This window comes from Pan paniscus, chromosome 1 (assembly GCF_029289425.2).
Source record: "Pan paniscus chromosome 1, NHGRI_mPanPan1-v2.0_pri, whole genome shotgun sequence".
NCBI lineage: Eukaryota > Metazoa > Chordata > Mammalia > Primates > Hominidae > Pan > Pan paniscus.
The window spans coordinates 22,795,341-22,815,928 of NC_073249.2; the positions used below are offsets into that span (position 1 = coordinate 22,795,341).

General features: G+C 47.4%; 1 protein-coding gene across 3 annotated transcripts in view; it reads left to right on the forward strand.

The window, feature by feature from the left end:
* Positions 1-3,996: 3,996 nt before the first annotated feature.
* ITPKB (inositol-trisphosphate 3-kinase B) overlaps positions 3,997-20,588 on the forward strand; it is a 108,300-nt gene continuing 91,708 nt past the window's right edge. Inside the window, exons 1-2 of one of the 3 annotated variants that reach the window (XM_055107396.2) lie at positions 3,997-4,624; positions 6,004-8,140. In XM_055107396.2, coding sequence (XP_054963371.1) covers positions 6,209-8,140 — 1,932 coding nt within the window. In that variant the 5' untranslated portion in view covers positions 3,997-4,624; positions 6,004-6,208. The remainder of the gene's footprint in view (positions 4,625-6,003; positions 8,141-20,588) is intronic. The other 2 variants (XM_055107402.2, XM_003814929.6) reach the window with 2 other exon arrangements.

A 20,588-nucleotide genomic window follows, 5' to 3' on the forward strand; every position in this document is an offset into this window, starting at 1 on the left:
CACTGCATTCTTTTTCAAAGTTGTTTTGGTCATTCTAGATCTTTTGCATTTCCCTATGAAGTTTAGAAAATAAAAACAAAACAAAATAAACAAAAACAAAAACCTGCTGAAATACTGACTGTGATTGCATTGAATCTACAGATAAATTTGAGGAAGAACTGACATTGTAACAATATTGAGTCCTCCAATTCATGAACATGGTATATCTCTTCATTTACTTGGGTCTTTTTTTTTCCAGTAGTGATTTATAATTTTCTCATTATAGATCTTCAAATGTTTTGTCATGTTTATCTCTAAGTGTTTCATAGTTTTTGATGTTATTGTAAAGATATTATTATTTGATTTTTTAAAATTTCTGATTATTTATTGGTAGTATGTAGAAATACAATTGATTTTGGTATATTAATCATGTATTCTGCAACCTTGCTATTATGGGCTGAATTGTGTTTCCCCCCATATTTATATGTTGAAGTCCTAACCCATGATGTCACAGAATATGACTATTTGGAGGTAGGGTCTTTAAAAAGGTAATTAAGGTTAAATGAAGTCATTAGGATGGGCCATAATCCAATATGACTGGTGTCCTTATAGGAAGAGGAGATTAGGACATAAACCTATATAGAGAGAAGACCATATAAAGATACATAGAGATTTATCGGCTGGACGTGGTGGCTCACACCTGTAATCCCAGCACTTTGGGAGACCGAGGAAGGCAGATCACAAGGTCAGGAGTTTGAGACCAGCCTGGCCAATATGGTGAAACCCCGTTTCTACTAAAAATACAAAAATTAGCCAGGCATGGTGTCGGGTGCCTGTAGTCCCAGCTACTTGGGAGGCTGAGGCAGGAGAATTGCTTGAACCCGGGAGGCAGAGGTTGCAGTGAGCTGAGATCACGCCATAGCACTCCAGCCTGGGCGACAGAGTGAGACTCCGTCTCAAAAAAAAAAAAAAAAAAAAAAAGAGAGAGAGATTTATCTACAAGCCAAAGAGAGAGGCCTCAGAAGAAACTGGCCCTGCAACAGCTTGATCTACAGACTGAAACTATTCTTAGTCACCAGAATTGTGAGAAGATAAATTTCTGTTGTAAACAGAATTTCTGTTGTAAGCCAACCAGTGTGAGGTACTTTATTATGGCAGCCTGGCAAACTAATACATTTACTAAACTCACTTATTAGTTCTAATAGCTTTTTCATAGACCCAGGATTTTCCACATAGACAATTATATAATCTAAATAAATAGTTTTACTTCTTCCTTTCCAATTTGATGCCTTTTTATTCCTTTTCCTTGTCTTATTGCACTGTCTAGGACTTCAAGTACAGTGTTAAATAAAAATGGTGACAGCAGGCATGCTAACCTTATTCCTAATTTTGTTTCATTTTATTATTATTTTTTGAGATGCAGTCTCACTCTGTTGCCCAGGCTGGAGAGCAGTGGTGCTATCTTGGCTCACTGCAACCTCTGCCTCCCGGGTTCAAGTGATTCTCCTGCCTCAGCCTCCTGAGTAGCTGGGACTACAGGTGCGTGCCACCACGCCTGGCTAATTGTTGTATTTTCAGTAGAGACAGGGTTTCACCATGTTGGCCAGGCTGGTCCTGAACTCCTGACCTCAAGTGATCCACTCTCCTCAGCCTCCCAAAGTGCTAGGATTACAAACATGAGCCACTGCGCCTGGCCATTTTTCCTAATTTTAGTGGTAAGTGTTTAGTACTTCATCATTAAGTATGATATTAACTTTAGGTTTTTCGCAGATGCTGTTTATCAAGTTGAGGAAGTTTCCTTTTATTCTTAGTTTCATAGCTTTGATTTTTTAACTTCAATTTCAAAAGCAGACAAATGGGTACTCTGAATAGTTAGGCAAATCTTCCCTACAGTTATAGAGAAAACTGAAAAGTTAGGCACACCTTCCCTATGGTTATAGATAATAACTATACAATATGCAGAAGTAGTGACAAGTATGGATTCTAGACCCAGATTACACAGGTTCAAATCCTGGTTTTGCCACTTACCAGCAATGGAATTTGGGGACAAACTACTCACCCATTTGCGCTTTCATTTTCTCATCTGTAGAATAAGGATAATAATGATGCCTGCCTCGTAGGGTTTTTAATGAGGATAAAAATGTATAAATATTTATAATGTGTCTAGAACAGTGTCTCGCAAATAAGTACTATGTAAAATATTCTTCTCATGTTCATTTACAATCATGGAAGACAACTAGATTCTCTCTCAGGATGCAAACCCACTATGCTAGCTTCCAGACATGGGTTTTATTCCATCTTTTCCCCAACCCCTGTTGCTCTTGGCACAGTTAGAATTTTAGACTGGTAGAATCATCAGCTAGCCCCACCTCGAGCCCAAGGCAGAAACCCCTTCTGCATGTCACACCTGACAGCTGCTGGCTGCGTTCTGACCAATAATTCTTCAGGTTGACTGCACATTCAAGAAGTCTAAGTTTCTCAGCTACGGAAGCCTGATGATGTCAGGCTGTGAGGTGGCAGTGAGGTTTCCCAGGGATTGGGAAGCTAAGTGTCTGTGCTTAATGTATGCATTGCTAGGTCCTTCAGTTTCTTCCACCATGACACCTGACATGGGTATTGGCCTCTACTAGAACAAAGGCCCCTCAGACATGAACTCCAATGACTGGGTCTCCTGAAAACTGGCAACTCCTCTTTTTTGCCCCTAGAGAACCAAATTAGGGTCAAGGAGAGGGCTGGCTTCTCTTTCTTAGGAACTGCTCAGATCCTGAATAACTGCTCAGAGACCTGAATAACTCTGGGCTCTTTTTTTTTTTTTTTTTTTTTTTTTTTTTTAGATGGAGTCTCACTCTGTCACTCAGGCTGGAGTGCAGTGGTGCGATCTTGGCTCACTGCAACCTCCACCTCCTGGGTTCAAGCGATTCTCCTGCCTCAGCAGCCGCCCAAGTAGCTGGGATTACAGGAGCGCACCATCACGACCTACTAATTTTTGTATTTTTAGTAAAGACAGGGTTTCACCATGTTGGTTAGGCTGGTCTCGAACTCCTGACCTTGTGATCTGCCTGCCTTGGCCTCCCAAAGTTCTGGGATTGGGCTTTTTTTTTAAAAAGCCCCATTGAGGGTAGGAGGGTAATTAGGTTCAATTCTTCCATTTCTAATTTTTAAAAATTATAAAGTTTTCAACAGTGTGTGATTCTCAGGTATTCTTGGCTAGAAGATCTCTTGATTTCAGATTTAGCATGAGCCTCTTCCTGATGGAGCAGCAGGTTGCTTTGCTCACTTAACAGTATCGTTACATAAACAAGCAAGAGATCTGTGTGCTACAAGCAAAGTCAAAATTTCCATCTGAATTTCAGCTAATCATGATATAAGGACCAATTCAGGCTTTGGATGTTTCAGTCTCCTGAGCCGTGCAGCTGTGTTTTCCCTCCTTTCACTAAATGCTGTAGTTTAAGATTTAGAGAATTATGTAAAACACACTGGCAGTGCCAGGGCTTAGAAGGGGTAGGATCCCCTGCCCAGTAATGTTGGCTGATGTTCTTTCTCCCTTTTTTGCTGATAGTAGGGGAGAAAGTTTCTTGAAAATGATCCAGTCTACAGGAGACAGTCTACAAGGGTCTACAGGAGCAAGAGGGGTTTCAGATGTTACCTAAGCCTTCTTAGTTTCAGGACTATGCTTTTTCTTAAAATAATTCTGAGAATTAAGTGCAAAAATATGCGAATGTCACATGTGCCGTGTGCATTTATAAATAAATGTGACATGTAAAGGTGTATTTATATATCTACCAATTGCACTGCAAAACCATCCCCAGCTCATAGACTAACCAGTCTTCCAAAATACTACTGTGATGCACTTAAAACCTGCAACTCTGCAGGAAGGTGACCTCAATGTACCTTCTTTGAATTTGCAGAACTGTGTACAAGAACACAAACTGTTTATATAGGATTGTAGCCTTTTTTAAATGCTAAAAAGGTCCCCATGATTTGCTTTGTTTAAGACATACACTCAAAACTTTATTAAAAACATTTTTCAAAAATAGTTTCGTAAAGCTAGACACATCAGCAAGCCTCGATTGAGGGGTGGAAAATGAATTGTATATCTTTAAACCGCAGAAGTTAAAAGCCTTTTTTTTTGTTGTTAGCTAACAATGGAAACTTTTTTTTTAAGTGTTTCCCTCCCTCGTCTTGCCAAGCAATAGAAAAAAAAAAAAGAAGAAAAGAAAAACTTGTTCCGCTGAGTTCAACCCCAGACAGGCTCACAACTTCCTTCCTGCTTTCCTCCCCCAAGCCTCCGCCTTTCTCCCTCCTCCCTCCTCCACTACCCCCCCCAACTTTTCTTTCTTTCTTTTTTTTTTTTAATCGTGCATTGAACAAACACTGAAGTAGCCCGGAGCAGACACTGACAGGGGCAGTATCTCCACGGTCGAAAAGGGCGTGCAGGGCCGGCTTGGCGTCGCCACTGCCGGGATCGCCGGGCCCCTGAACCGAAGAGCTTTCCACCCTCTTTCGCACTCCTCTTTTTTGTCGTCCATAGCTTGTGAGAAAATAATTTCTGAGCATTTTTACTTTTAAAGCCATCTCGTCCCTACGAGGTTTGCGCCTCTGGGCATGTAGTCTACACAGGACCTGAGAATCTGAGAAACTGCAGGTAAGTTTGGCGGCCTTTTAATGGCTCTCGCCTCCGAACAACCCTCTTTTCCCTCACTTTCTGCTCTGGAGCGAATCTCGGCGTTCCTGGTTCCGAAACAGGGCAAAGGGGTGGGCTGGGGAGGCAGGGAAGGGGGTTTGATTTTGGAGGGTGACATGGAGTGGCGGTGGGGAGAAAATAGGGAGAGACGAGGTCTCCGCATTTCTCCTACCCGCCTTCCGGGCCGCTCACTCCGCGCCGCCTCCCCCAGCGCGCTCCAGGAGTCCCCAGGCTGGGGTCTCGGGGCGGCTCTGCTGGCGCCGGGCGAGGCTGCCCGGGATGCGGAGAAGCCCTGCGCTCCGCGGCGCTGCCCTGGGGTGTTAGAGCGCCGGCTCCAGGGAGGTTTGCAGAGCCAGAGGCTCTGTGCACCTAGGGCTGCTGCCCGGCTGCAGCCATGCACGCCCCTAAGTTCCTCCGAGTGGGCGCGGGTCCGGGAGCCCGCAGGGGCAGCCGCGTCCTCGGCAACAGGGCGCGCTGAGGGCGGACTCGCTCCGCGCGCGTGCGCGCGTATACACACACGCGTGTATACACACACACTCACAGACACCCCCCCCATAGGGGACGACGGCAGGGGGGCAGCAAGTACTGGTTCCGGTAAAGAGAACGTGTAGAACCTCGGTGCGCCCACACTCACAAAACACTTGTCTAGGGATAGGCGACAAGGCTAGCACTGAAAAATGCTTCGGCTGCGGCCCCGCCGCCCGCCCAGGCCTTCGTAGGCCGAGAGGCACAGCCCCAAGGCTAGGGTCAGGAAGGTAAACGGCGGACACGCGGGCGCCCTCCCAGATCCGGGCGCTGGCAGCGGCTCGGGCAAAGCAGGTCCCGCTTAGGTTCCCTCCGAGCCGGTCGGTCTCTGATGCCCCGAGAGGGTGGAGCAGGGAGACCCTGAAGCCCAGGGCGAGGGCTGCCGGGTTGCCCTGGATAGCCAATGTTTGCTCAGGCTGGGGAGACCCGGAGACGGTGGCTGGGGTGTCCTCAGCCCGGGACAGCTGAGTCAGCCGCGCCCCGCACACAGCATACTTAGGAGCCAAGGACTTGGACCTCGCTTCTCGCCGGTCCGCGAGACGAGTATTAGGATTGGGATTTGAAGGGACCTCATAAAGCGCATCGCAGCCTGGGGCGGGGTGGGGGGCGGGGAAGCACACCCGTAACCGCGCTGGCGACCGAGGCAGCCGGGGCATGCCCTCGCCGAGCCTCGCCGTCCCCATAGGTGAGATGTCCGGTGGCGCTGGGTCCCGGATAGATTGTGTTCCCGGGGCTCCCTCTGGGTTCTGCAGGCGACCCCCAACTCCCCCCGCGCGCCCTCCAGGGTCCTGACTTTTCTCCTTGTATCTCCACAGCCGCACGGTTGTTTATGGAGCTTTGGGCGGGGGCTGAGCCCGCGGTCGTGCCCCCAGCCCGCTGCCCAGGCCATGCCGCCCCATTTGCGCGCGGAGCCGCGGCTGCCGGGCCTCCGGGGCTGAGCCGGGAGCGCCGGGAGGAGGAGGCGCCGGCGGCGGAGCAGGAGCGGGAGCCGCGGCGGCGGGCAGCGCGGGACCCAGTACTATGGCTGTGTACTGCTATGCGCTTAATAGCCTGGTGATCATGAATAGCGCCAACGAGATGAAGAGCGGCGGCGGCCCGGGGCCCAGTGGCAGCGAGACGCCCCCGCCCCCGGGGAGGGCAGTGCTGAGCCCCGGCAGCGTTTTCAGCCCCGGGAGAGGCGCCTCTTTCCTCTTTCCCCCAGCCGAGTCGCTGTCGCCCGAGGAGCCCCGGAGCCCCGGGGGCTGGCGGAGCGGCCGGCGCAGGCTGAATAGTAGCAGCGGCAGTGGCAGCGGCAGCAGCGGCAGTAGCGTGAGCAGCCCAAGTTGGGCTGGTCGCCTGCGAGGGGACCGGCAGCAGGTGGTGGCAGCCGGTACCCTCTCCCCGCCAGGGCCGGAGGAGGCCAAGAGGAAGCTGCGGATCTTGCAGCGCGAGTTGCAGAACGTGCAGGTGAACCAGAAAGTGGGCATGTTTGAGGCGCACATCCAGGCACAGAGCTCCGCCATTCAAGCGCCCCGCAGCCCGCGTTTGGGCAGGGCTCGCTCGCCCTCCCCGTGCCCCTTCCGCAGCAGCAGTCAGCCCCCTGGAAGGGTCCTGGTTCAGGGCGCCCGGAGCGAGGAACGGAGGACAAAGTCCTGGGGGGAGCAATGTCCAGAGACTTCAGGAACCGACTCCGGGAGGAAAGGAGGGCCCAGCCTATGCCCCTCGCAGGTGAAGAAAGGAATGCCACCTCTTCCCGGCCGGGCTGCCCCTACAGGATCAGAGGCTCAGGGTCCATCCGCTTTTGTAAGGATGGAGAAGGGTATCCCTGCCAGTCCCTGCTGTGGCTCACCCACAGCTATGGAAATTGACAAAAGGGGCTCTCCTACCCCGGGAACTCGGAGCTGCCTAGCTCCCTCATTGGGGCTGGTCGGAGCTAGCTTAACGATGGCCACGGAAGTGGCAGCGAGAGTTACATCCACTGGGCCACACCGTCCACAGGATCTTGCCCTCACTGAGCCGTCTGGGAGAGCCCGTGAGCTTGAGGACCTGCAGCCCCCAGAGGCCCTGGTGGAGAGGCAGGGGCAGTTTCTGGGCAGTGAGACAAGCCCAGCCCCAGAAAGGGGCGGGCCCCGCGATGGAGAACCCCCTGGGAAGATGGGGAAAGGAAATCTGCCCTGTGGCATGCCGGGCTCTGGGGCGCCTGAAGTGGGCAAAAGGCCAGAGGAGACGACTGTGAGCGTGCAAAGCGCAGAGTCCTCTGATGCCCTGAGCTGGTCCAGGCTGCCCAGAGCCCTGGCCTCCGTAGGCCCTGAGGAGGCCCGAAGTGGGGCCCCCGTGGGCGGGGGGCGTTGGCAGCTCTCCGACAGAGTGGAGGGAGGGTCCCCAACGCTGGGCTTGCTTGGGGGCAGCCCCTCAGCACAGCCGGGGACCGGGAATGTGGAGGCGGGAATTCCTTCTGGCAGAATGCTGGAGCCTTTGCCCCGTTGGGACGCTGCGAAAGATCTGAAAGAACCTCAGTGCCCTCCTGGGGACAGGGTGGGTGTGCAGCCTGGGAACTCCAGGGTTTGGCAGGGCACCATGGAGGAAGCCGGTTTGGCTTGGACGCGTGGCACAGGGGTGCAATCAGAGGGGACTTGGGAAAGCCAGCGGCAGGACAGTGATGCCCTCCCAAGTCCGGAGCTGCTACCCCAAGATCAGGACAAGCCTTTCCTGAGGGAGGCCTGCAGCCCCAGCAACATACCTGCTGTCATCATTACAGACATGGGCACCCAGGAGGATGGGGCCTTGGAGGAGACGCAGGGAAGCCCTCGGGGCAACCTGCCCCTGAGGAAACTGTCCTCTTCCTCGGCCTCCTCCACGGGCTTCTCCTCATCCTACGAAGACTCAGAGGAGGACATCTCCAGTGACCCTGAGCGCACCCTGGACCCCAACTCAGCCTTCCTGCATACCCTGGACCAGCAGAAACCTAGAGTGGTAAGTCTTGCTCTGAGATTTGCCCAGAACTCATGCTGATTTCAGCAGACTTTTGATGCCCTATGCATCCCTTTTTCTTACTTTCTACACAGTCATGAAAACTCAGACCAGGGCCCTGGGACAGTCACAGTGAATAATTCTGTCCAGGTGTGTTTGCTGAGGTGGAAGCAGAGGCACTGACCATGCACTTTAGCTTGGACAGTGAATCTGAGTCTTTCTACTATTTCCATGCATATCTTAAAAAACAAGTTTTAAAAGTATTTCATGTAGGTCACCACGCTTCTTGGGAAAATAATATTCATAAACGTCACCAAAAACTTCTGGACTAATCCCCAAAGATAGTGAACTGAGCTACTGAGTGTAGTTTTTGTCTGATCAGGTGAAACACCTAACTCTGTGTTTCATTCAGGCCAAAGAAAATTGACAAGGATATCATCAAATTAAGTTAGCCTCTACTAATAAGCCAGGAAAATGAGTGATGTGAATCTATGACAGGACCCTGAAACCTGTAGATGTGGTTGTGGCCAGTCAACTGGGTGAGGAATCACTGAGCCTCAGTAAGTTAAGCCAGACCATTGCAATGTTTGTGTGGTCAGTGTAACCAAGGTGCAGTTTGATGTATGAATTAAATGAAAACCATACTTTGAGCTAAGCAGATGGTTTCTTCAGTATCACAGGCACCTGAGTGTTATCTCTGGAGTAGGTACCTCCTAATGGATGTACATGTCAGTTGGTACAGGTTGACATTTCAGGTATGTTTTCACGTGCCTCTGGTTTGGGTCATCACACTGACATCTTGTTCTGGTTATGGCAGTAGACAGGAGTTTATTTCTATTACATGGTTAATCGAACTTGTAGGCTGCTTTTACTCTTAGGAGGATCAGAGTATCTTACAGAAGACATAGGAGTTGAAGCTAGCACTTCTGAAAAGGTCTGGGCTTTCTCTTAGCTTTTCCAGAGAGCATGGGGAATTTCCTAGTTCAGCGTGCCAGGGGTGGTTGTGCTATATTGGGGGAAAGTCTGCATTTTATTATAGTAGGTAGCCTTCCGATTTCATCTTGAATATCAAATACTCTTCACTGTACCTCAGTAACTTTCTCCACCACGACTGGGAGCTTTCTACTCTGCATTCTTCACTAAGGTATTTTGGACCACAAAACATACTCCTCTCTGATTCCCTATTCACGAATCACAGTCTGGATTTTTGAAGACCAGGCATTCCTTTTCATGAAACTCTGCTTTTTGCTGATGATCTGGAGGCAAATGTGTATGCAAAATCGCCCCAATCAGCCTGGCATTTTGTGGCTAGGACAGGGCCCCTGGGCATTATGCACCTGCTGTCAGGCATAGGCGCACCACCTTTAGAGGGGGAAGCGGTCCACCTGGAAGGGGATGGTGGTCAAGGGCAGGTGGGAAATACTTCTTTCTGAAGGCATGGGCCAGATTTCTCTTTCTGCCCAGCAGTTAGAGGCCTACTGAATAAGAGATGGTCCCCCGTCCCATCCCTCCCAGTTGCTTTTGAACTCCTGAAGCATAGCTGGAACAGCCAAAGTCACTTTAACTTGTTCCCTGACTGTCCATTCACCCTTTCTAGTGGTAGATTAGCAACTTCTATTGGCTGGTTGTCAAAACAGTTTGTGTCCCGATGTTTGAAAACGGCTCTTGTCTAGAAGAGAATTAACGGGGAGATCAATAACGACAGGTGACTTTTTTTTCCATTTGCCAGAAGGATGCCATTTGAGAAACCAGAGGGTTAAGTGGTGTTTTTAAGTTAGTGAACATATCCAGAGATAGAAACGAGGCCAGCCTGTTGTCCAGTCTACCTCCCACCTTTAAACAGGTTTTCAGACACCCGCAGAGCAGAGCCAGGGAAAAATTCCCTGCCGGCTTTGCTCTCTGAATCACATGAGACTGGTGGGAAGTGGGGTGTGTGTGTGTGTGTGTGTATGTAGGGGGGTAAGGGTGGGTAACCAACTGGAAATTATGGGATCCTAGGGACTTTTGAGCTTTGGTTGAGTGCTTGCACGATAAGCAAAGTTTTCTTCTTGTACAGATTGTTACGCTGGAGCCTTATCTGTGACACCCAAACATCAGCTCATTGGGTCAAAAATCACTTGATTACCTGCAATAGATATTTTGTCTACAGAAGGCCAGACATCTTGATGCAGTGAGTCTTTTGGCTGGGCCTTTCTGTGTTTGATAGATAAAAGCCCCACCAGCTCTGTCTGAGGTTCTACCAAACTGATGTAGCATTCTCTTTTCTGGACTTTGCTGTGTCTGTCCAGCTACTGCACAACGCTATAGCTGCACACTCTCATGCTTGCTCACACTTGCTTACACTCGCCCTCACACATGCTCACACTTACCCTCCTATGCTCACACAGGCTCCCACTTGCTCACCCCACTCACACAGGTCTGAAATGGCATGTTCAGCGTTCCAGTCACATAACCAACCCCTGGCCCTCAGACCCACACTAGACACTGAGATTTTTTCTATGCTGCCCTACCTTCCCACAGAGTTAAGCCTTTCGGGCCTCCTGTGGCGCTTTCTTCATCCTTGCTGAGGAATGAGTGTGTATGATTTGGTGTGCAGGCAGCGGGTGACAGTATATCTGCTTAGTAGGGATCAGACACTTGAAATTTGCTCAGAAATAGTTGCATTACACGCCCAGTGTGCAATGGCTGAAATTCAGGCACATTCATGCTTACTGTTCTCCGAGATCTGAACAAAATCAAATTGCACTGAGAAGGATAGTGCTCAATCTTTTGTTCTTTCTGACAACTAAAAATTAACCAGCGGTTGTTTACTTCCCTATATAATTCTGTTTAAGATAATCTGGACCATTGAGACACCAGGCTTAAAATGTTGTATTAAGATATAAAAGTACCTTACTTTAAAAATAGATTTTTATTGATTTATTTCAAAATTGTTCTGTCAGTTATATGTACCAAAAAAAAAAAAAACAAAAGAAGGCTGGGCACGGTGGCTCATGCCTGTAATCCCAGCACTTTGGGAGGCCAAGGTGGGTGGATCACTTGAGGTCAGGAGTTCAAAACCAGCCTGGCCAACATGGTGAAACCCCGTCTCTACTAAAAATACAAAAATTAGCTGGCGTGGTCGCGGGCGCCTGTAATCCCAGCTACTTGGGAGGCTGAGGCAGGAGAATTGCTTGAACCCTGGAGGTAGAGGTTGCAATGAGGCGAGATTGTACCACTGCACTGCAGCCTGGGCTACAGAGTGAGACTCCGTTTCAAAAGAAAACAAAAAACAAAACCAAAAAACACTGGCCTAATTACCTGGGGGGGTGTATAAAGAAGTGTAATACAAAACCCTTGGCTTCATGGTGCTTACTGTTTTTTAAAGGCCATTGGAATTTTGTTTCCTTAGCTTTTTTTTTTTTTTTTTGATGTTGACTAGTTTTGTTGTCTTTTTTTTTTCTGAGTGAAAAACGAACTCATACAAATAGTAAAAAATCCAAACAGTTTAACATGGTTTTATGTGGTTTTGAAAAGTGTGTAAAAATTTTAGTTTGGGGTAAACCAAACTAAAATTTAAAAGCCTAGAGGGGCACTTTAAAAAATGCATCTGTTGGTGAATACTTTTAAGTGGAAAATTCTTTTCTAGATGAGAATGTTGAAAGCTCAGATTTGTGGGGTTATGAGCTCAGGTTGCATATGCTGTTTTCTGAAGATGGGGTACCCTTCTTCTCTCAGGCACATGGAAAGGATCTTTCTGGCAAGGGCTCAGCAGCTTTGAGATCTGGGAGGACCCCGACTCATTTATGTTGGGTTCCGGGTATGACTCTGATCTGTTTGGGGATGAGGAAATAAACACTCAGAAATTCAAAGGGAACCAAGGACACACTCATGGGCTCTGCTTCTCTAGCTTAGTTTTCTCCTCTGAAAATGTGGGTATTGTATGGGAATGATCTCATGGGGTCATCTAGTTCTGTCTGTGACTATGTAATTGAAGACATCTGATTTAAAGCCTAGTGTTTGTATTAGGGTATCAGGAAATGCGACAAGACTTCTTAGGTGTGGGTTTCCGGCACTGAGGCCAAAACTGGGCACTTTTACTTTTGTGCTTTTGCTTGAGACCAATTGATTGATCTGCCTATCTTCTATCTCTTTGCCATAAGCAAGGCTCTTTGTAATTTCACACTGAAAAAGTATCATCAAAATAAATCATCAGTACCATACCTAAGATTAGCATTAATAATTAGTCTGGTGGTAGAGACAGCTGGTAGGATGCCAGAACATTAACCTGAACAGTAAAAGATTCATTCTGTTTAAAAACAAAAAGCAGGGCATTGTCCCCCCTCAGATACTGAAGTCTAGAAACTGAGGCCTTGCCCACACAGAGCCAAAACATCACTTCAAAGACCTTGTCTTATCAAAGATAAAAGTATTCAGCCAGCTTAAAACCTTTTCAAGTAAAGGTGAGGTATACAGACAAAGAGAGATTGATTCTAAGCATTGCTACTTATCATGCAAATGCTTAGACTTTGCAAAACATACAGCTCAAGACTCACCCGCTTTTAGGTACTACAAGAAAACATTAAACCAGTCAGTCGGTGTTTTTAGAGAAATATATTTCAGGTGTTACATAAGTCATTTTCAGAATTTTTGTTTTTAAATGCTGAATTGCTACAGAGTCACTTTTCTGATTTTGTTGGCACATACCTGTTAAATGCAGTTCCAGATTAGATTAGTACTGGCTAGTTTATTTATATTCCTAGGAGTATTGATAACATTGTTTAGGCTTATTTTATTTTGTCAGGTCTCAATTTAGTTATCTAAAGGTAGAATTTTAAGGTATTTAATGGAAAGAATTTTATATCTTGGTGGAAAAAAAACTACAGACTTTGGATAATCAGGAGGTGGTTCAGAATTAACTTGGGAAGTCTTCTAAAGCACGTTGTGATCGCAGCCTCAGGGTAGAGGGTTCTGTGGATTTTGGTGGGAGAGGAGACCTTGGGATGGTAGGTTTATGCATATGGTACTCTCAACTCCATGACAAGGCCTTGCTGTGATTTTTCTTTTCCTCACTGGGTAGAATTGGCATCATGAAAGATGTATTTTTCAGCCATCAGGGGAGCTCATTGTTAACAAAAGTCACACCAAACCCAACTATGAACTCTTTGGTAATTTGAAAAGTGGAGTGGCAGCTGCCTGTTTGGGATTTTGTATTACCAGTTCTAAGATGGTTGCCCTTCCTGTGTTAACTTACCAAACCAAGTGATGATGGTGTTACAGGCAGTCCCAAACAACACGGAGCAGAAACAATCAGCATCTCCTTCAGACCCATGGGTCCGGTCCATCTGACTGTGGAGGGCTACCTTGGTGATCTGGAAGAATCTGCTGACCTGGTCCCTTGACCTTGTAGTCAAATTTGACTTGCTGAAGTTCTGCCAGACAGCTCTTCATTTTCTCACTGGGCCCCCTTCATTCACCCCAACTTTCTGGTGAAGACAGCAGCCCTGATCCATTTTTCCAGGAGTAAACTATTAACTTAAATACAGTTCAAGTCTCCTTGGTTGACAGACACCATAAATATATATGATCTCATTAGGAAGTTAGGCCTCTGTGCTTCCTATTAAAAAATAACAAAAACTAGGCCAGGTGTGGTGGTTCATGCCTGTAATCCCAGCACTTTGGGAGGCTGAGGTGGATGGATCACCTGAGGTCAGGAGTTCGAAACCAGCCTAGTCAACATGGTGAAACCTCGTCTACTAAAAATACTAAATCTACTAAAAATACAAAAATTAGCCGGGCATGGTGGCACACACCTGTAATCCCAGCTACTCAGGAGGCTGAGACAGGAGAACCACTTGAACCCAGGAGTTGGAGGTTGCAGTGAGCCGAGATTGCACCATTGCACTCCAGCCTGGGTGACAGAGCAAGACTCTGTCTCAAAAAAACAAAAACAAAAACAAAACAAAAACTTTTCGATAGCTTCCATAATTAACAGTATCGAAATCTGGGTCTGGGACAGGCTTTAGAGCTCATTTCCTTTTTTTTTTTTTTTTTTTCGAGATGGAGTCTCGCTCTGTCACCCAGGCTGGAGTGCAGTGGCATGATCTCGGCTCACTGCAACCTCTGCCTCCCGGATTCAAGCAATTCTCCCGCCTCAGCCTCCCGAGTAGCTGGGACTACAGGCGCATGCCACCATGCCCGGATAATTTTTGTATTTTTAGTAGAAATGGGTTTTCACCATGTTGGCCAGGATGGTCTCGATCTCTTGATCTTGTGATACTCCCATCTCGGCCTCCCAAAGTGCTGGGATTACAGGCGTGAGCCACCGCGCCTGGCCTCATTTCCTTTAATATCCACATTTTACAGAGGAGGAAAGCAAGGGTGGAAAATAGTCAATACCATTACAGGACCCATGGTTACACCCTTCAACTAACAAACTTCCTCAGTGAATAAGCTCCTTACTCGCCTTTGCAGATCCACCTCAGCTTTGAACGCAGTGCATGCTTTTAAAGCATTTGTTAAAGGAATGGGTGAATGAATGAAGGAGAGAAAAAATCCCTGCTGCATTATCTACCCATAAAAGAAATACAGAACCATCTGGAAGGTGAAGAACAAAGAAAGGGAATCAAGCCCTGGGAATGCAAGTTTGTTGCTTATTCCTGTGACTGCTGCCACAGGGATAAGGGTGCTAGGCTTGGGTTTAGGAGACTTGGGTGAAATTCCAGTGTACACATGGCTAGCAAGCTCTCTGAAAAATGGGGAGAGTAAGTGTGACCTCATGGAGTGGTGAGCGTTCAATTACGTCATGTTTATAAAAGTGCCTAGCACTGTACCTGGTACATAGTAGGGGTGTAGTAGTAGTGGTTTCCTTTTGTTCAGTTGCAGGGTTGGGGATTACTTTAAGGCTTAGACTCAAAGCGATAGGAATGAATTGCTTGGTCAGCAGAAGTGCACACTGCACACCGGCCTCAAGGGACAAGGTCAACCACGACACGTTTGCAAAGTGTTTGTGCAGGGAAGACCACTCTGATGTTTCTTACTTAAAGGCAGGGTCTTCCAACTTTGTCTGATACGGAATGACTTGTTACAATCATTTCACAGGCAAGCCAACACTCAGGCTTTTGACTAACTTGTCTGGCGTGTTTCTCAACAACTCCATTAAGAATTCACTGTTAGAAATCTGATCTTTTCTCCTCTGTTGAGCTTTACTTGGGCATTTTATTGATTTGATATCACTTAGTAGAAACCCATTCAACAAAAGGTATCTCTTCAGGTCACTAGTCAATACAGCATTTTTTATTTCCTGAGATTTTTACTTCTATTTTGCCCCACATCAGCTGGTAAGTTTTATAAGTAAGCAAAAAGTAGGAGCTATAGACAATAAGGAAGCAGAATGAACCTCTGCAATTCATATTTATGTATGATTTCACTTGGAGTGGGAGGAGATGTTTTTTTCCCCATCTTTGAATAAGTAGAAAAACATCTCATGTAACCTGGGGTGGTGTTGGTGAATTTTCAGCTGAAGGGAATCCTTCCTCGTGAAGCTCACTGCTATCCTGTTAATCTAGCATTTTACTTTTGTGGTAAGATTCTGGGTGGAAAGGGAAAATGAAATGATACAGCATCTCAAACATAGGCATCAAGATTATTTCCGTTGACCTGGTGACCAAGATTAGGGTTTGCCTAACCCAGAGATGATAATATGTATTAATGATGAAGGGTAAGGGCCGGCCCTTGGCCAAGGAGAACTCTTCTGAAGGGGTGGGCCATTTGCTCACATTTATAAAGTTGGTCTCAGGGCGTTGAGGGGTGGGGGTGCAAACGAGGTGCTTTTACCTCTGGCTTTTGGGGCAATGACAGCAGTTTTCTTTCTTGGCCCTTCTAAAGGGTTCTCTGCATTCTGTCCCCCTCCCCGCCCCCATCCATTAAAGGAGAACGAATAAACTGATTTTACTGTTTTCCAAGAAGAAGCCATAACACATTTTATATTACCAGTGCTTAATATTTTCATGAACTACAGGGAGCGTTCAGCCTGCCGCGAGAAGGATTTGATTCCCTGGTGACTGGCCATCCACTCAGCTCAATCTGCAATCTCTCTTGGTATGCTGCCGAGTTGGTGGGACCTGGGCAATTACAAGGGAGGTCACTGCACCCCCAGGCAGTTCCCAGCAAGTGTTTTTTCCAATTTCACTGACATTCTTTCCGGGCTCAACTCAATTTGTTTTCATCTTCTCTATGGCAATTGATGACTGACTGTGTAATTCAGCAGGATCTCCTGTGAAGTGCTTCTTCCCCAGTTGAATAGGAGCTGGTGTTTGTCTAAGCCTCTGCTTATGCATGAGGTATAATGCTTTTTATATGTTATATAATGCTCTTATGCGTTAGCTATCTGAATGATAGATTTAATAAAATATACCTCATAATATTATGGGGAAAGGATGACGGCTGGTACAGAGAGGAACTTGGGAGTATCACTTCTGTAATCCTTATCTAACCTGAATCTGTTAGCAGGAAACTGAAAAGGCCTGTGTATGACAATGAGATAAACAATTTTAATCTCTTAGCAATGTCAAGTGGAAAATCTAACTACCTGCCAGTAGCTTAAGAAATGGCTAAGAGATTTTGTTGGGCACAAATAATCCTGAGACCCCGATTGCTGAGCCAAGGGTAGGAAAATTGGTTTTGCTATGTGTTACAGCTGGGAAGTGAGAAGGTCACTGTTTGAGAAACTACTAAAAAAACCTTATGGATTAAACATTCGCCAGCGTAGGGGACATTTTGAATGTGTTATAATTGATATTTTAGTCTATATGCGGCCGCTGAACCCTTTTTCTTTTACAAAAAAAAAAAAAATTATTGAATTTGAGACGGAGTCTCACTCTGTCGCCCAGGCTGGAGTGCAGTTGTGTGATCACAGCTCACTGCAGCCTCGATCTCTCCAGCTCAAGAGATCCTCACACCTCAGCCTCCCGAGTAGCTAGGACTACAGGCTCGTACCATCATGCCTGGCTAATTTTTTATTTTTTAGTAGAGACATCTCTTGCTATGTTGCCCAGGCTGGTCTCGAATTCCTGAGCTCAAGCAATCCTTCCACCTTGGCCTCCCAATCCGCCTTGGCCTCCCAAAGTGTTGGGATTACAGCTGGGAGCCACTGAGCCTGGCCTTCTCTTTTTCTTAACCTTTCTCCTTCATCATCATCATAGTCATCACAGCATCAAACACTCATTAATATTGACCATCTGGCTAATTGCAAGTAGTTGAGGAGACTCAAGACCTCCTCTGAGAATGTTTTTTGTGCTTAACAAGTGAACGTGCTTGAAAGACTTGTGACTCTCAGATCCAGCACTTGACCTCATTGGGCCTCTTTGGACTTGGGTATCCTCAATCTGTAAAATGGGTATATTGATAGTCTTCCTACCTCATGTGGTCTTTGTGAGTCCAAATAAGACGTGTATACAGTCATTTGGGGACAGTGAATTATTTCCTGCCTAAATGAGTTTTTAATTATGAGTACGATGACTTTGCTTTTTTACAAAAAGAAGATGGACAAGGGCAAGCACTCACTCATGAAGAGTATTCTGACCTTGTTGCTTGAAAAGAAATTGCTAAGGACTATGTTAAAAGCAATCTCTGCGTCCACAGCAGAGCCAGTTCTGAGGTGGACGGAGCAGTGAGGTCGGGTTGGGATGAGGAGATATTCTGGATAACGCCCCGGTTTCACTTCAGCCGCAGCATCGTCTCCTCTTGCCTGTGTGACCATCTCGGCCGTTGTAGACTGTGGACGCAGCCTCCTCCAGCTGTGGTTTGCCCACTCGTCAGTGGGCATGCAGATGTAACAGACACCAGGGAAGGCTGGAGTGGGCAAGGAGGGGGCCCCAAAGCCGGGGTCTCATGCTCCCTGAACAGGGCTGCCAGCTGCTGAATCATGATAGGGAGACTGCACTGCACTCTAGAGTTTGAGGGTACTTAATGGGGGCATGGACTTTTCCAGTACCTTGAGTGGTTTTCTCTTCTGTGTCATGGAAAGTGAAAGGGGGGAATTCAGCAAAGTCTTGAGCTTTTAATTACATCTTGAGCAGATATTACATTCAGTAGATATATACTGGGTGCCTCTTCTGTATGGCCAGGCCCTGGGCTAGGTCTGGCAACCACTGCCTCCTTTTTCACGGAGCTGGATCTCCCTTCGGGTGGCTGCCCACTTTGAGAAGTGCACTTTGCACCCAGTGGCAGCCCAAATAGCAGGCATTTATTTAATACCCCTGTCTGCAGACACCTGTGCTGAGAAGAACGGCTTAACGGATGCTGTCCCTGTCCTTGGGGATCTGCCTTCTAAGACAAAGTTAATGCCAATAGACATATTGGAAATTTGTGAAACTGAAGAACAAGTTGTATGGCCATTGAGCAAGCATGTTCATTAAATATGAGTTAATAAATAATGGGTTGGTGCTGGCATGCACAATGCAGAAAGCTTCAGTACATGTTGTGGAACAGGGAGTAAAGGAATTGGACTTGGGCAACAGCCTCTAGGGAAGGAGTCTGGGGTAAAGGTCTTGAGGAATTTGCTCCCTCTGTTAGAAGTGGTCGATCAAAGAGACTGTTCTGGATCCAGAGGCTCACGGAGGCTGGAATGAAAGAGGGCACCCCTGCCCCAGGACTTGATTTGGAGCGTTGGATTCTGCACAAATTGATGCTCAGCAGATGCACAGTGCAGAGCCCAGTCAGCTGCACTGTTGCTGTGCTCTCGGGAGGACCCTGATTGACCAGAAGGACATGGTCAGGAGAGCTCAGCAGGGGTTTTTCTGCTTAGTACACGTTATGGAGTCTTAGCTATGGAAGAGCTCTAGGGGGAGGGGAAGAACCCTGAGGTGTAGTCCTGGGTTGAGTCTAAACTCTGTTACTTCCTATCTGTGTGACCCTAGAGAAAACTTTCTGCCCCTCAGTTGCATCATCTGTGAAACGTGACTGATAATACCCACCTTAAGGCTGTGAGCCTTAAACAAGGTAATGTGGGAAATGCCTAGCACAGCGTCTGGACATACTAAATGCTCGATACAATAGCATGGACCTCAGAGGCAGCTGTGGTGTCATTTGTTAGTATTTTATGCCGAACCTGTGACCTCCACCATTCTCTTTGATTGGGTGAGAGTGAATAAGGGTGTCTGAGGCAGTGTTGCCGACTTCTTCCCTTGGAAGAGGAGAAGTCGTGGGGTCTGGGAGCTCTTTGACATTGAGGTTTGTAGGAAGTGTGTGCTGGGGGAGGCTTGCTCTGCTGAGCACAGAAGCAAGATGGTCTGCTGGGGAGTGTGGAGCCCGAGCCAGCCAGACCTGAACCCACACCCTCACTCTGTCCTAGACCTTGGCGTGGGCCGAACATCTCTGAGTCTCAGTGTCCTCATCTCTAACATGAGGATAATGAGCCTCTCTCAGGGGCTGCTGTGAAGATGAAAGGAGATAATGCGGCTCAAGTACCGGGTGCAGAACAGGGGTGGAATAGAGGACACCCCTCCACCAGTTGTGAAGAGCGTTTTTAAGTGGATGCCCTAATCGCCTTCACCAATTGGCTCGAGTCACGTTGTCCCAAGTACAGCTAATTGTCGAAGATGATGACAAAACAGGCAGCAGGATTTATTTTTCCAAGGAGGTTCTTTAGTTGCAGGAGAGGCCTCACTTTGTTACTAGGGATTGGAACTTGAAGTTTAAAAAAACAATCCCCTGTATTCAGCTGCCGGCAAGAGGTGTCAGGTTACACACCCTGGGGACCAGCCTCTTTTTATTCGGTTTTGTAGGTGGAAACTGGCTGAGGTCATCCAGACACAAAATGCCCAGCATTTGGGGTGTGAAAGCCTCTGTCCCTTCCCTCCCTTCCCCTTGTTCCTCTGCTTTCTTGGTGCATCTTTTAGAGTCACTGTAGCTCATAAGAGAGCCAATGAAATATATACATATATATCTCTCTATACACACACACCCACACACACGTGTGTGTGTAGAACAACACTACTCTGTATCGGTGTGGCTTTTCTTACCAAGGAGGTCTCTGGACGTGTGTGATTTAATTAGTCTTCGTCTCTTCTCTGTGCCGCATCTGGTGCCAGGCCAGGCACGTGCTTATTAACACAGGCTCTCTCTGAGATTAAGGAGATGTTTTATTTTACTGCACACCCAGTGAGGCCCGTCACGTGTCCATTCACAGGGACTCAGGTCCAGGTGGCTCTGGGGTCTCTGAAGTACACTGTGCGTCACCCTGGCCTCCTCTTGAAGTGAGCCACAGAGAACCTACCCAGGACTTCCCAAGTCACAAGGCCATAGTGTGCCCTTGTCATCTGGGCTGGGATGGTGGAGTGGAAGGAAAAGCCAGTCAGGTGACTGGACGGAGCTGATGAACCCCGAGCACACCAGCTCACTTCCAAGTCCCAGGAGGGCCTACTGGAACCCATGCAGGATCCGGGCTGGATGGCTACAGGTTCCATCTGAG